The following is a 15,846-nucleotide window of genomic DNA, read 5'->3' on the forward strand; positions in this document are numbered from 1 at the left end:
AAACAGAGCCTTTTAGAGAACATCTGCAGGCTAAGAGCCTTCTGTTATAAACACAGGTAGAGAAAACATGCTTTCTAGCAAACAAAGATCAGCCACGAATGTAAAAACCTTAGTGGCCCCACTAAGGAGCAAGAGATATCACTGCCTTCTGTCCCCCTCTGTACTGGGGACATTGCTGTAGCAGGCCCTTTGCTCAATTCTTTGTGTCCATGTTGGTCTGCCAGGCAAGCGGACCCAAGGAGCTCCTCCTTTTTAATGTCTTGCCGAGCTTACACAGTTGCAGCAGTTTGTGAGTTGGTTCTTAAGGAAGACTCTCCCTTGGATTTCTCTGTCTGAGAAAGTGAGAGACAGACCACTGTCCTCATTTCCTTCTTGGTAGCTGGACAGCCTTACTGTCCTTTGGAGAAATGGTGACTTTGAGGTTAGTGCCGGTTGCATGGAGATCAATCAATCGTGTGTCGTGCAGAAGTTTAATAAGCAGCTGGGCTGACAGCCAGGTACCTTGGGTAGCCTTGCTAGTCCTGAGTGTCACTCGTTTCTAAAGTGAACCAGCATTTGACTCACCCTCAATTATTTGCAGACAAATGGAATGGTTTGGCTTTCACAAGGGAAGCTATGGAGAAGCTCTTATTAACAGCCAGCTGAAGTGCTTATTTGAAACAGGAGGCTTGTGGAAGCTCATGGTGTTTCCACTTCTGGGTGTGTTTTTTTCAGGCTTCCATTATTCATAATTCTTTCTTTCACTTGCTACCCTCTTTCTGCCTTTTTCTGAAGAAAAGCTCTTCTTTTACTGCTGATGGTATTTTCTATCAAACTTGCCTCTTGCCCCTACTTCATAATCTATCTCCACCAGAGGGGGAGTTTATGATAATAATCCTGGGGATTTCTCAAGTGGTCTGTTACCAGCCATGAAGTTGCAGCTGTTGAAAACATTTAAAGCATCTCCTAAATCAGTTTCCCCCAGCCCTTGGCGTTATAACTCAGATTTGGTGCTTTTAATAGGAAACCTATTGAGAGTCATAGTGGTTCTGATGAAGATTTGTATACATGACCTTAAGAACTTGGAGGTGCAACGCACAGTGCAGTGAAGGCAGTAGGAGGCTTACCACAGGCTTTGGTGCGCTTTGGCTCAGGCTTTTAAAGAATAACAGGAAACATTGGAAAACACACCAAGGGTAAACAGAGCAGTTTAGTTACATTAACTGTCTGGAGGAGAAGCTCCACTAATGACTGAAACAAACAAAGCAAGTGCATTTATTTAGCATTGCTGTGGGAAAACAAATGGCTGTTAATTGCATTTAGCTAAAAAGGGTTACACAAGAAATTGGCCGGCTCAGGCCCAGAGTGTAGTTCTGGCATCCTGACCCAGTTCTGATTGCTGCGTAGACTCTGATGGAGAATAGTGTCCTGGAAGTGAGCACAGACTTCAGAGAGGCCAGGGCTTTCAGAGACTGCATACTATTTTTTATTCATAGCAGTGCTACTTTAAAGTGTCGTTCTACAAAAAACAGCATCAAAGAGATCTGTTGTCGCTGCCTCCCTGTGACACCTGATAAAATTTGCCTTGCTGTGATTGTGTTAACAGTCAGAACTCAAACTGGTCAGTCAGCTTGTTTCTGGATTCACAGATGATAAGCAACAATAATATGCTGCAGGACTCCTTCGGTGACGCCTTAGTGTCTTTGACTGATGACCAATGCATTATTTATATTAGAAAAGAAGCTGGAGTGTGAAACCAGAGTCCCGTTGTGCTTACTCTGAATAAACATAGAATGAAAGGAGTTTAAGGGCTGACAGTCTAAGCTGTTCTTACTTGCCTTTGTGGAAACTCATTGTCTTTAGGAGGAGAATGTGGTGAACCAAAGGCTGAAATTTACCCTGTGCTTAGAATGGAACTAGTGACTGCGGTAGTAACAGCACAAAGGGGAATCGAGTCCTGCTCCTTTGTAATGGCTCTGCTGGCTTTGCTGTGTAAAGGATAACATGCAGCGTGTGTTTGCTGCTGCTGATAAAATGGACAGTTATGACTCGGAGAGCACAGAGGGCAGTGGTTTTGCAGGGTAATGTGGTGCCATTTTGACATTCCTACTTCTAATCTAAGAGCCATTCTTATCAGCTCTTTTTTCAAGATCTGTTCATGTAAGAATAGAACTCCTTCCCATGGCAGAATATTTCAAGAGACTGATTATCTGCTTCTAATTCCATGTGAACTTCTGAATAGCAGGTAAGATTAGATGATCACAAAGAAAATGCAAAGTACTGAATCAGCACTTGCAGTGCTGTTTAGTACAAATGCATAATGCTCTGTCCGATTTATTTCTGTTAAAAGGAGGGGGACTATTCATTAGTGAAAAGAATCAGCATGGCATTACATTTACTATGTGTTTAGGAAAAATTGATCCCTTTGATGTAGCTGGAGACCCTTGAACTTCAGAAAAGAATGTGTTAGCATGCTAGGGTATGCCTTAGTCCTGCAGGTCATTTAATCCTTTTCTCAAGTGAGTCATTGTAAGGTAAAGTAGATGCTGGGAAAAGTTCTGTACTGCCAATTAAAACAGGCTCCAAAGGTGTTGCTGGTTTCATTCTACCAGAAACTCATCACAGAGAGGCCAGTAGAGGTTGCCTATGTACCTCGAGGCCAGATCCCAAGCTAATATAAACTGGCATGGTTCTTTTGACTTAGCAGAGCTCCTTTGCTTTATACCAATAGCTCAGGCTCAATTTCTTTATGCTTATAACTTTTAAAAGAATTTCTCTTAAGAAATCAGGAATGATTCAGAAAGGTGTCGATTTCCACACATGTAAGAATTGAACGAATTTCAGAAGAAGCCTGTAAATAACTCTGAGATGTGAGTTCTGACTCAGACTTTATAGAGAATATGTTCTATCTGCCGCAAACACCCCTGCAAAATCAAAGCTGCGTAATGAATATTAGCCTCAGCATTTCTCTTAGGCAGATATCTTTCATGAGGTTTAAAATAAAGTTAAGGACAGGAATGTACTAATTAGTAACTGTTGCCCTTGTTGTTTGCCAACAAAAAAATCCCACTTTCAACGAATTTAACAAACAATAAATGAAGTTAATCAGAAAGCTAAGGCAGTAATCTTAATGAAGGAACTCTAGACCAAACACTAATCTTTTGTGGAAGAGATAAAATCAGGGAGCCTAAACCACTTTGGGAAGTCAGGAAGATGGTTTGTTTTCACCTTTTTCAAGTGGAACAGCTGAGGTGCCGACTAGGAGGCCATTCAGGAAGCTGCCGGAATGGCAGCGCTGCCAAGTCCCTTCCCACAGAAGCCCTGACAGAGTAGAAACCTGAAGGACCCAACTTTGAGTCTCAGCACTGTGGCAGTCACAAGGCAGGCAAGCTGACAGAAACCTTGGAAGCCTGCCTCGTTTCCATTAGAAAAATTAACACGATTGCTGCATGCCCACAAGCCTTCTAAACTGGCATTTTTGGGCAGGCAAACTTTCCTCTGGAAGATTTCCGGCAAGCTTACATACCTTGCTTCATGGTACTTAGCTCCTCCTTTCCTGACTTTTAGGAATACGAACTTTAGATGGACTTATTTGCATTGGAGAAATACTGCTGGAACTTTCTTCCTAGCATGTGAAGAGTTTTCTCTGTGTGTAGAAACAACATGGGTAAAATATTTGGAGTGAAATCCAGGCTCCATTGAAGTCAATGGCAAAACTCCCATTCACTTCAGTGGAGCAGGAATTTCACTCTGTACTGTTTTGAAGTTAGAGTTACTAATAGACTGTTAAATTATTCCTGCGTGCATCAAACAAAATGTGCATGATGTTAATGTTTCTGCTGTGTTCAAAACCCACAAAGGTTTTAAAACAAGAATAACTATGAACTTCTGAGTCTAAAAATTATGTTAAATGTAGTTTTGGTAGAAATAATAATGTCCCTGGAGATAAACCTAAAATAATAGACTCCACCATATAATCTTCACTTTAAGCTAAAAATAGCATAGATGGCGGTTTAATCTAAGCCATAATTATCAAACTGCTGAAGCCGGTTTTGGTTCATTGCAACTAGAAATGTATGTCGTGTTTAGGCTTTGAACAGTTGAGTCCCAAAACTGGAGAGAAGCAAAGCCAAGAGCATAGTCAGAAAGCAAACAGGAGCCTCTGATTTGCAGAGAAATAGCATGGATTAAAGAGTCCAACTGCTCCTGGCTTGCTTAGCCCAGCCAGCTGGAGACCTAGTGAGTTCCTATTAGTCTGTGTTTTCAGCCCCAAATTGGTGACTCTTATTTTGCTAGAAAGTGACACTGGCCATACGAGGCACCTTTTGTCTGAAAGCCGTTTTCCATTTCATGTTGGAGTGGAAGGAAGAATGTTAACCTTTCAAAATGTTATTATTCCGTATGATTTTAAAGAAATATTTTAATGATCATTTCAAAGTAGGATGGAAAACCCTTAACTCACCTTTGCTGTCAGGCAGCATGGTACCATGGGCTGAGTGTAGGACTGCCAGTCAGGACTTCTGACATTTCACTGATGTAGTAGGTGAACTTGGTCACATCATTTATCCCTTCTTTGCCACCATGAGGGCTGTTCACAAACGCTTACCTCCAGCAGAGGACTCTCGCCTTCCTGTAGTGGCAACAAAGATTTACTCTGAACAGTGATTTACTGTAGCAGCCCAATGGTAGAGACTCCACTAATGATAGAAGGGTCCTAAGTGGGAAGTTGGATGGAGGTTAAAGTAATACTTTTCTATTTCTGAATACTTTTTGAAATCCTCACTGAACGTATTTGAATTCCTCCATGTATGTTTATACTACACAATCTGCTGTTTGTTTAGATGGTTTGTTTTGCTGAGTAGGTCACATGCTGTTCTTGCTGAACTGGCATGGGGCAGTCTTGGTGCTTGTTTGGACAGTGCTTGCAGAAATGGGGGCTTGATTCTGCCTCAGGCTCCTATCTGAGCATTGTTGTTATAAAGTCATAGACTAATTTAGATTGGAAGGGCCACTGGAGGTCGTCTGATCCAACCACCACTCAAAGAAGGATCAGCTTCAAAGTTAGATGAGAGAGATTTTACAATACCACAAATTTAGAGAAATGTTTTTCCTAACAGTGGAGTTATTCCAAATTCACACTGACACAACAACAAAATTGGCCCATCTCTACTATTAATTTGTTGACCATTCTCTCAGTATGATTATAGGGACCATATCCACTAGATTTGGGAGAGCAATCCAAAATTTTCAGTAAATACTACCTTTGATAGCCTAGCAGATACCCTTTCGCTGTGCTATATCACTTCTCCAGGTTTACTTCTCATGAACCCTCAAACAGTTACATTTCCTGGTTAGGAAAGTCCATAGGAAGCACATTTAAAAGTTTCAAACAGACAAATACTAAAACCTTTGTAAAATTTAGGCAATGGATAAATTCAAGGAAGCTGTATTTATTCATTAAACAGGTGTCCAGAGCAGTAGGTGAATGATTCCATGTTATTTGTGCAGCCTGTTTTCAACTTGTTAATTGCTAAGAGTGTCATTACTAAGTCCAATGGGAAATGAGAAACCCATATCATAACTTGATAGTTTTTTTGTCTTGTTTTGTTTTAATCAAACAGCATGGGAATGAGCCATGATGATGATCATCAACCCTGCGCAGGGAGGTCTCATATTATGTCTGGAGAATGGGTGAAGGGCAGGAACCCAAGTGACCTTTCCTGGTCTTCATGCAGCCGCGATGACCTTGAAAACTTCCTAAAGTAAGGATTGTGCTGATTATCAAAAATACTATCAGGCAAGAATCCAATGTGTTATTTGAAAGTGAAAGTCTGAACAATTTTCCTTAAAAAAAAGTGTGCGCATGTGTCGTTAGGCTGTACAAGTTTGAATATGTCTCCATTACAGTAGCCCCTTTGAAACTGAGGTTTGCAGAGAGGCAGAAAAATCATGTGCAGTTGTCAAGGTACTGATAGCGTCTTAAAAACAGTCCCAGGTAACCTTCATTTTACAAAAAATGCCATTCATGTTTGCGGATGGAAATCTGTGTGTAGATGGCCTGAAAAAATCTTCTCCATTGAAGGATGCTGCCAGCTTTGTGCTGTGGCTTTTGCTGTCATTATTATTATTAAATAGCTTTTATTTTATGGAAACTTTATTTTGCCTGGAGGTAATTCTGATGTCTTTTCTCACCCCTCAGTGAGTGTTGGTCTTAAACAGTTCACTATGAACTTTCCCACTGCATCCATATTTCAGTTCATCATGTTCAACAGTTCAGGAAGGATTTCTGTCCTGCTGCTTGTTAACTTGCACGTACTATAGCAAGCACTGGAATTGTCTGAACTCTCTAATTGTGGGCTTAGACCTACAATGCAGCTCTCTGACAAACAGTGTCTGGCGCAGTGGCCAGTGCTTTTGTTGCTAGAAATGGGTTCAGCATGGAAAATTCCCCACTCTGGGGATTAGAGGTGGGAGAGAAAAGAAAATAATGAAAGAAAATGGGAAGTCTACTGTTACATTAAAGGCATGAAGTTGAAAAAGAAGTTGCATCTGAACTCACTGATCACTGGTCCCTGATAGAGGGGAGATGACAAAGCAATATTCCAATTTGTAAAAGATTGTTGTGAAGGCAAAGGGAAAAATCTTTTTTTTATGTCTGTGATGGAAAAGGAAGGAAGTCAAGGGCTTAAAATTCAGCTAGGGGGATTCAGGTGAGACATGATAGAAGACTTTCTAGCTGTCATTTTAAGGTTCGTGAAGCTTTGGACTAGATAGCCTGAGGGCAGAATCGAATCTCCATCAGTTTTTTAGGAATAGTTTAGACAAATGTTTAACTCAGAGTAATGTGAATATAGTCAATTCTGCCTCGAGGCCTAGGGCCAGGGATGGGTTCCCAAGGGCTTTTCTGTCCATAGTTTTCAATGATTTAGAAGGCTTCCAGATATATACTGGGAAAAATCACCACTGTTTCATATGAAGTCATCAGATTCCCTGTTAAAGAGAGGACAACAGCTTCTCTACAGCAGCGATCTAGCACTCCAGCTCAAAGGTGCTTTCCCTTAAAGGCATATTTAATTCTTACACTCCACAGGTCCAAGGTCAGCACCTGTTTGCTGGTAACAGACCCCCGAAGCCAGTACGCAGTGCGGCTCCCTCACAAGCTGCCTGGAATGCACTACAGTGCTGATGAACAATGCCAGATACTTTTTGGGACCAATGCTACGTTCTGTAAAAATATGGAGGTAAGAGCTCATGGGGTGTACCTGGAAACAAGATGGGAAGTGGAAATAAAGCTGTCAAGCATTGGGCAAGAAAAGGAGTCTGTACTTCCCTCAGAACTACTTAATGGGATTTTCAGCATGTTCAGCACTGCTGATACAAAATCAGTAGTCAAACTCCCATTGACCTTCATGTCAACAGCATATACTTCTGCAGTCCTCCTCCTTTCCTCGCATTGGTCATGTTAATCTCCTAGAGCAGACCTAGAAAAACTTTTGTTTGTACTCGGTCTTAATTTAGGGACAGTTCCCTTTTGATACGGTTTTGCTGAAGTACTCAGTAGAGATTGTTTTGCTGCTCAGCTGAGATGAAAGTCTCTTCTCACAAGAGTGCTTGCCTGCTTCCACAGACTCAGCTTAGACGACTGTCTGGATCTTTCAGTAGACCTCACCTTCAGACTGTTACAATGTTCTTAGGAGCTGACTCTAACTCTATGCCAAGGAAATATTAATGACCACTTGTTTGATGAGGCCATTTAGAGATTTGTGTAGAATGAGGCCCCTGCCTGCATATTTTCTAAGCAACATGATGTTTAGTCAGAATTTGGGTGCAACATGGCTTATATCACAGGGTTGGTTGGCAAATGGAAACACTGATTTTTAGTGTCTCTAGAAGTAGGTTGTATTTGAGATGAGGCTGTCCAACTTGTCCTCTGGAAATTTAGACAGCTAAGCTTTTCCTAAGGTCTTGCACATAATTAGATGTCTTCATTCTAACCAGAGCTTGTCTGCATCCCACTTTAGATAGGGACTGGAGAAATGCTTACTTCCAGTGTGGGCTTGGAGATATCCAGAAGAAAATCATGAAGCACTGTGTCCTGTCACCAGCACCAGCTGGCAGCATTCTGTCCAATATAGACAGGCATGAAGCAGCCAGGTTTCTTGCTGTCATTAACTAGCCATTTGTATTTTTTATTTGTCCCTTATTCCCATTCTGAACAAGCTTGAGATCTTAAATCAGTGTTAACAAAGAAAATAATAATCAGTGATAACTGAGGTTTCTAAGTGCCAAATTACTAAAACTGTTGCAAGTCCTGGGAACATGCTCTTAGTTTCACATTTGCTGTTTTATTTATTTTGGATTTGGAAACTAGCTAATATAAAACAATAAGAAAAAGAATCTGGGTAGGTTGTATTTTCCAGCTCCATCAAGAAAATGCAGACCACCAGGACTACTGTACTGGAAGCAAAGTATTAGAATATAGGTCTGTAAAGAAAACCCCAGATCTACCCAGGATGATTCAAGTTCTTCCACTTGTGTGGGTGTCACCCAGCTTGACTGCTGTTGGAATAGATATTTGCTATTTCCCTTGTTGCGATAAAAAACATTCTGTTTCTGGATAGTCCAGTGCCTAATGAGAATGTCAGCCTACTGGTAGGTGGTCAGCATTTCTCATGCAGAAATTGCATGTCCAGTCTGGAATTGCTTCAGGGACAAGTTGCTTGCCAGAATAACAAGCCAACAGGCACTGTTCTTCTCTGTAAGATACAGACAGCAGGTGTTTGTGTCTCCCAAGATTTTTCGCCAGTCTTATTATTTGACATCTTTAGAACACAATGAAAACTCTGCTCTTTTCCTCCATCACTCCTTTAGCGTTTCCCAAAAAAAAGCATATTTTGTAAGGACTTTAGTACTTTCTAATGAAAAGCCGTGTAGAACTTCATCAGATTAAAAACAATTTGCAATCACTTATTTAGAAGTATTTTTCTGTTACAGATATGTGTTAAGCGTTAGCATTCACACTGTGAAGCTTTGGATCAATTACGGCACATGCCATTGATTTAAGTAAATATTTGCATCTTGTTATGCTACTCTGAATTGGCATTTGAAGGTAATTAAAAGAAATTCTTTAAAGGAAATGATCAGCTTTAAGTTTTAAACCTTCGAAGTTTGTGTTCTTTTCACCTTTGTGTTTCTCATGCCTCATCTGCAGAATGCTTGTATCGTAAGTCTCAAAGCTGTCTACAAAAATATGAACCAAAAAAAAATTGGCACTAGTCATTGGCATTAGCTGTAGAAATTACTGGCAAATATAGCTGTCTCCTCTTTTAGCCAATGGTAATGTGGTATTTTTAATTCAATAAAGTATTAAAAAAATCCAAATGTAAAAGTAATAAACATTTGACAGTAAATATTTGTTACAAAAAGGAAATAAACTTCAGGAAATGAGGCTCCTCAATCTTCTTATGGTTACATATGTCTACTGTCTATTTTCTTATTTAATAGAAGAGTTACATTATAACATTTCACTGGAGATAGTTGAGCTACATAATTATATCAGGCAAACTAGTGGACCTATATTAAAAAATGCCATACAATCTGGTTGTAGAGCAAATTTCAGAGATTAGAGGTATCCAAAATTTCAACATTTTTGAGAAACTGCAGAAACTTTCTGTGCAGTAAGCTCTTTCCAAAATCAAGGCCCAAATTTTTAAAGGAATGTAATCTCCTTTGCCTTCGCAGATAGTCAGGTGCCTAAATGCTTGGCAGTGTCTGGACCTCGGACACTGGTCCAACTAGATAGTTAATCCATAAATATTCAACCTTATCAGGATATTTCAGATTGCATCTCCAAAATTCTTCTTCCATATTTGTTTTTAATGATAACTGAGATGCCCTAGTACAAAATAGTAGCCCTCAGAATTGTAAGTTTGCCAGACCAGCTATCCCGCAGCTATTCTGCTCCAAATTTGCAGAACAAAAATGAAAACGTATGAGGTAGGCTCAGCTTTACATAAACTATACCTCTTGACGTTCCTTTTTAATTTGCTTGGACACTGCATCTACATTTTAATATACTAAAATTTAAAAAAATGAACTAATTAACAGCATGAGTATATAATAATCAGCTTAATCATAGCCTATTGTTGTAATCTATGACCTCCAAGATGTATAATTTACGATCTGGTTCCGTAACATCAATGTTAGGTAAGATTTACTAGTGCATGCACCTGTTGAAGGAGCTGTGGAATCAGGCTTTTAGGCTGGACGTTTGTTAGGCAGGGAACAATCAATTTCTATTTATTTGAAAAGCACCACTTCTATTATAATACTGTATGAATAATAAATGGCAAGATCGCCTGCCAGCCCCTTGAGGGAATGCAAGTCCATTTTGGTGCGTGCTCTGCTCATAATTTTATTGTTTTAAGATACATCCAGGTGGCTGGTTTTGGATTAACTTAACCTGAGTATTAGATGGGTGAGTCCTTGCTCATCATCAGGAAAGTAAATGTTTTCATGGCTTCATGGAAGAATTAGTTTTGATTTGAGGAACTGAATAAGAAAATAGAAGTTGGGCAGTTCTCAAGTGAGGTGATTTCACAGATGATAATGAATATCTCAAGACCCTTCAGTAGTTCTCCCTTCACATCTGAATTACATAGTTTCCTCCGGTAATATGCAAAGGGATCAAAAGCGCTTTTACATGGTGCTTTCTGTTAATCTTTCCCATTGCAGATGTTAGGCATTGTCTGATCAATGAGAATGCTTACCTAGCAGGACATACAAATGTGCTTCTACCATACCAGACATGCTGCCTCTTTTCAGGTGGGAGTCTGTACAGGCATGCCCCTTGCAGTGCTAGAAGAGCTTTTGGCCCACCTAAGAGATTGCACAGTGATCTTTATTTTGAAGGACATAAGTTGCTTTTAGCAGAAATTAATTGGATGACCATGTCATTCTCAAGCTCTCAGCAAAATCATGATACGAGTTGCAGAAAAAAATAAACAGCAATACACCTTTGACACAGCATAGTGCATTACCCCAATTACAAAGATCTTTTGGGATTCTGGTTGCTAAATGTTGACGTGAGTCCAGGGCTAACACGCTAGGTTGCGCAAATAACAGGAAATTCAACCTGTCTGACCTCTGTTCTTCAGATCCACACTGCGCTATGAATCAAGTATTGTGAATTCATTTGACCCCTATGCAAGAGGAAGCAAAAAGCTTCAACCCCACTCAAGCGATGAAGGCTTCTGCAGAGAGCAGACTTTAACTCTTTGCTGTCCCCTTTATTTAGCAGTGCTGTCAGTGAGAGGAATAGCAGAGATGGTTTATGGTGAATCTCTCACAGAGCAGAGATGCTGTTTCTCCACCAGAAATGCGTAAAAATCCATTGTTCATAACCTCACATGAAAATATGCTGTGTGTTTAATCAGAACATTGGGTTTATTTTTCAGACTGGCATGCCTACGAACAGAGGCTTTTGCACTGAAATTATATTTATGGAAAAAAATGTGATTTCTATCTCTTGTATCCAGTGTTTGGCTTTTTGTTTTATATGCCTTTTGGCTTATTTATTATTAACACATTTCACATTTTTGCGGGTTTTTACATAACCATTATCTTTCAGTATTGTTTTGAGTCAAAACTCTGCTTAGGCTAAAATGGCATGTGGAAAGAGATTAGCATAGCTACAAAGAGATTTTTTTCTGAAAAAGGGACACTGTCAACTCAGATGTAACCGTGAATGTGAATTTTGACATGACACTGTTTTTAGAAAAATTAAAACAGCTAGAATTGGCTCTACTGTTTTTTCTTAAATTCAGGTTGTTTTTTAACAAATATAGGTATCTCTCGGTATCTATAAGCTACGGAGCAGCAGCACAAAACAAGAGGGCAAAGTTGATTGTAAGCCAAAGGAGACTGACTAGATTCTGGGCTAAAATGGAAAAGGAGAGGAACTAAAAAACAAAGTAAAGGAAGGGCAACAATTGTAATAATCAAGTGGATTTTACGTATCCCTTAAGTTTTCATATTTGATGGTATGGTGGTGAATATAATTAAGCAATTGTGGGTCTCTCTGTGGTCTTGATCTAGCAGTGAGACTGGCGGAGTGGACTCTTGGACTCCATGCATGGGAATCAATGGGCCTCTGTCTGTTTTTTCTTTGCAGGGTCATTTGCAAGATCCAGACAATGATAGTAAGCCCTATTATTTAGTAATGTATAGAATATTTACAAGAACATGGTAATTAGATTGAGAGCTGATTTATCCTGAAAATAATAGGTTGCATTGTCATTTTCTGTACAACCAGGGACTTTGTCTACATAATTTTCCATTACACACTTTAGCTTCTGTGTAAATATAATAATAATAATAATAAATCTGGAAGAGGATGGGTTTGGTTTTCCTGAGGCTTGCAGGATAGAAGCCTGGCAATTCTAAAATAAAATGAGAAGATTTTCTTTTTTAGAAGTAAAGGTAACAATTTACTTAATTGCCATACTATATTTTATAGTTTTCCTAATGTAGGTTGTTAAAATTCGAACTATTTTCACATTGCCTGTTTCATATGAAACTGAAGTGTCCTATTTCACTGCTTCTGTATGTTGCAAAAACACTTTTTTCTCTTTATTTTCAGTGGAAATACTTTTTGTTTAAGAGAGAGAAAGAAAGAGAGAGAAGGAGAGTTCCTGCCTGGGCAGCACAGCCCAGTTTACAATTATTGGAATGCTTCAGAAATTTTTGTACGTGTTTCAGTTTGGAAGATGGTCAAAACACATTCTGGTGCAGTGGTTTAAAGAAAAATAAAAAGAGAGAGGGGAACCAAAATAAAATTATAAAAATACAATGTGGAAATTTAAGAATATAAAAATAATAAACTCTTAAAAATAATACAGAGTGCCTATTAAGAATCAAACACTTGAGCTTGGCAATCCGACATTTCTTATTAAGACACAAGGGGAGGGGAAAGAATTAGTGTAGCCTTGTGATGTGGCATCTACAGCTGAAGTTTGAACTTAACAAAATTAGCCAAAATACAATTGAGTATCAGCCTGAAAATAGTGTATAACAAGCTTGAAGGGCATTCAGACCTCTCCCATTGGCCTTCTGGGAACTTCCCATCTGCAAAACACTTCAAGAGAAAACTCCCATAATCTTCACAACCACATCTGAACAGTATGTGTACACATCTATATTTATTTTACTGTCCCTTTCTTCTCTTTTCCCATGGCCAAAAAACACTATCCATGATTTCATTCTTTTAATTTCCCATTTTTTTGTTTGTTTTTTTTTAATGGACAACACTGCCTGTTGTTTAAAAAATCAATACTTTTCATATCCTACAATCAAGTGTTAAGGCCTGAGGAGTTTACTGGGAGTGATTGAGTGAACATTACTCTTAGTGAAGACAATACGAGATGGGTGTTGCAAAGTGCAAGGTCAGAATTTAAGCTCTGAGTCACAAAGACAATATTAGGTGGGATGATCAGGTTGATTATGAAACTTGCCTGAAGCTCTTGCCCTACCTTCATTATGGGCAGATGTCTCCTCCTGAGCTAGATTACAGCATAATACTGTGAACTCATAAGCCTTTTCTTGGTGGGGTATGTCTAGTATGAACCTCAGAGCAGCACTTAACACATGGCATGTACAATACGATGCTAATATAGCTGCTGTGGTTGTGACATAGTTGATTAGCTATGGCTCTTTTAAGCATACTGAGGTAGAAATTGGTAATAAGTCAAAGTACAAAATTTCTAACGTTTAATTCAAAGGACTGGCTCTGTTCCAGTGCCTTGTACCACATGTCTCTACTTCTTCCAGGTTTGACCACGTAAAGATACTTCCATGATTTCTGCAACTGATATAACATGTACGGTTGTGTTCTCTCATTTAAGATGCTGAAAGCTGGGCTCAGCAAAGCTGAAGAGCACATACAGCGGGAAAGAACTGTGTGTTGGAAGGAAAGTGGATAAAGCTTATCTTTTTCTACTTGAATTTCTATGTGTCTATGAATCATGGACCCGCAGAAGCTAGTTTCATGAATGCCCTAAAGGCACTGAAAAGATTAGTATTTAGCATAGGCTGCTTAGCCGTAAAATTAGTGATCTCATTAATGCTATCTTTCCAATCTCTTTCTTTTGACTATTACTTTAATTCCAGGTACATGAAAAAATGAAATAGAACTGGTGCTTTGCAAAGAAATACTTTAGACAGTGGAGAAGGCATTTAGTTTGCTTTGAGAGCACCAGAAATTGCTAAAACTAGAGACAGTGTTTTTCTATTTCATTGTTTGCTTCCCAATGTACAGTTAAAAAAAAAAGTGTTTCTACTCACTTGTGCCTTCTCTGGCAGTATGGGAGTCTTCCACTGCTTGTCTGGCAGGATCCATTCTTGTTTATTGAGCTCCTTGAGACCAGCTTCATTACTAGCCTTTCACATTTGCATTTCTGTGCAGTCTCCCTGCCATTGCTGCTTTTTCTTTCATCCTGATGCATGTTCAGGAGGTTCAATCATGGCCTAAATTTTCAAATGAAGTAATGGGTTTGAATGTGTCCAATTTTTAGCATCTGATTTTGAGTCTCAGGGAAGCTGTGTGGTTTTCCAGAAGCCCTGAGCTTCCACCAGCTTTGAAAGGTTGCCCTCCTTGAAGTATTTCCAGTCAGGCATCCCAAACCACTCTTCACTTCTAAAATACTGGTTTCTTGTGTCTCCCCCAGATTGGAACAATTTCCAGATACTGCATTACACATTTCCGGTATAAAAGTAATCAACTCCAGTTTAACTTCCTCACAGGAAAGGGTGAAGAGCTTGCAATAGGCCAAAACCCTCTCAAAAGAAGAATTTTTACGTTTCTCTGTCTCTTATCATCTATCCCGCAGAGCCATTCATAGAGCCCTAGAAGCAGTTTTACTATGAGAGATGATGGCACACTTGGCAAAAGATCCCTGGTGCATCCGCTCTAGAGAGGTCAGAGCTCATCTTCCTGTCTGTAAGCGTGTTTTGGGCAGCTCTTGAATAGCCTGGTTTTGCTTTTGTTGATATTGTCATAACATGAGAGTTCTGGATTTTTCTAATCCTTTGGCTTTCGTCTGCTGTTAGAAAGGCTATTTGACTGAAGATTATAACCAGTTAATTTCATTCAGACCTTAGACATCCAAATCTGTCTGTGGTGAGCAGTGTGTCATGGTAAGTTACTATTTTGGAAGCTGACAGATATTTTGTCTTTCTCCCTGAAAGACAAAGGGGAAACATTCTTATGTTTTAATTGTAGATCAGAAAAGCTCTTGGTCTCACTCCATATGTATATAAGGGTACATTTCATATGGGATCCATGTGTTGGTAGTTGGAGTAATGCATATCAAGCTGTCTAATTCAGAGAACCAAACCCAGCGTGACATCCTTCATGTTTGCTGGGTTCAGTTTGTTTTGTTTTCTCTGATACAGAACATTAACAAATCTCGGAAATGACTATGTTGAATTTTTTGTACTGTTCTACAAGGAAAAAAGTAGCACCGGAAAGCAGTTAACTCTCAAGGACCATTTCCTTAAGAGTTCTTTAGCTGTCAAGGGCCATTTCCTCAAGAGTTAAAACAATCTTGTTGATTTTATACACTTGTGTCTGATGTTGGTGACTTTACACTCACACAAGTTTTGATGAAGAGGCTGTTCATTGAGTTAATGGAGTTACATTGACTAAAAAAACTAATATAAAGGGGAATCAACTCTAAATTTGTTTGTTGGCTCCAAGCAGGCAGGTTATTGGTCCTGCTCATCTAAAAAGCATAATGTCCACATGTGTTTCTCTATGTTCTGAGGAAACAAGGTGATCACCAGGTAGTGAAAACAGGGAAATATTTTTTA

General features: G+C 39.3%; 1 protein-coding gene across 1 annotated transcript in view; it reads left to right on the top strand.

Moving 5' to 3' along the window:
• Positions 1 to 15,846, top strand: part of ADAMTS17 (ADAM metallopeptidase with thrombospondin type 1 motif, 17) — a 180,157-nt gene that overhangs the window by 79,359 nt on the left and 84,952 nt on the right. The window contains exons 7-8 of the mRNA XM_009586177.1: positions 5,601 to 5,741; positions 7,070 to 7,220. Of these exons, the coding sequence (XP_009584472.1) occupies positions 5,601 to 5,741; positions 7,070 to 7,220 (292 nt within the window). The remainder of the gene's footprint in view (positions 1 to 5,600; positions 5,742 to 7,069; positions 7,221 to 15,846) is intronic.

This window comes from Fulmarus glacialis, unplaced genomic scaffold (assembly GCF_000690835.1).
Source record: "Fulmarus glacialis isolate BGI_N327 unplaced genomic scaffold, ASM69083v1 scaffold811, whole genome shotgun sequence".
Classification (NCBI taxonomy): Eukaryota; Metazoa; Chordata; class Aves; order Procellariiformes; family Procellariidae; genus Fulmarus; species Fulmarus glacialis.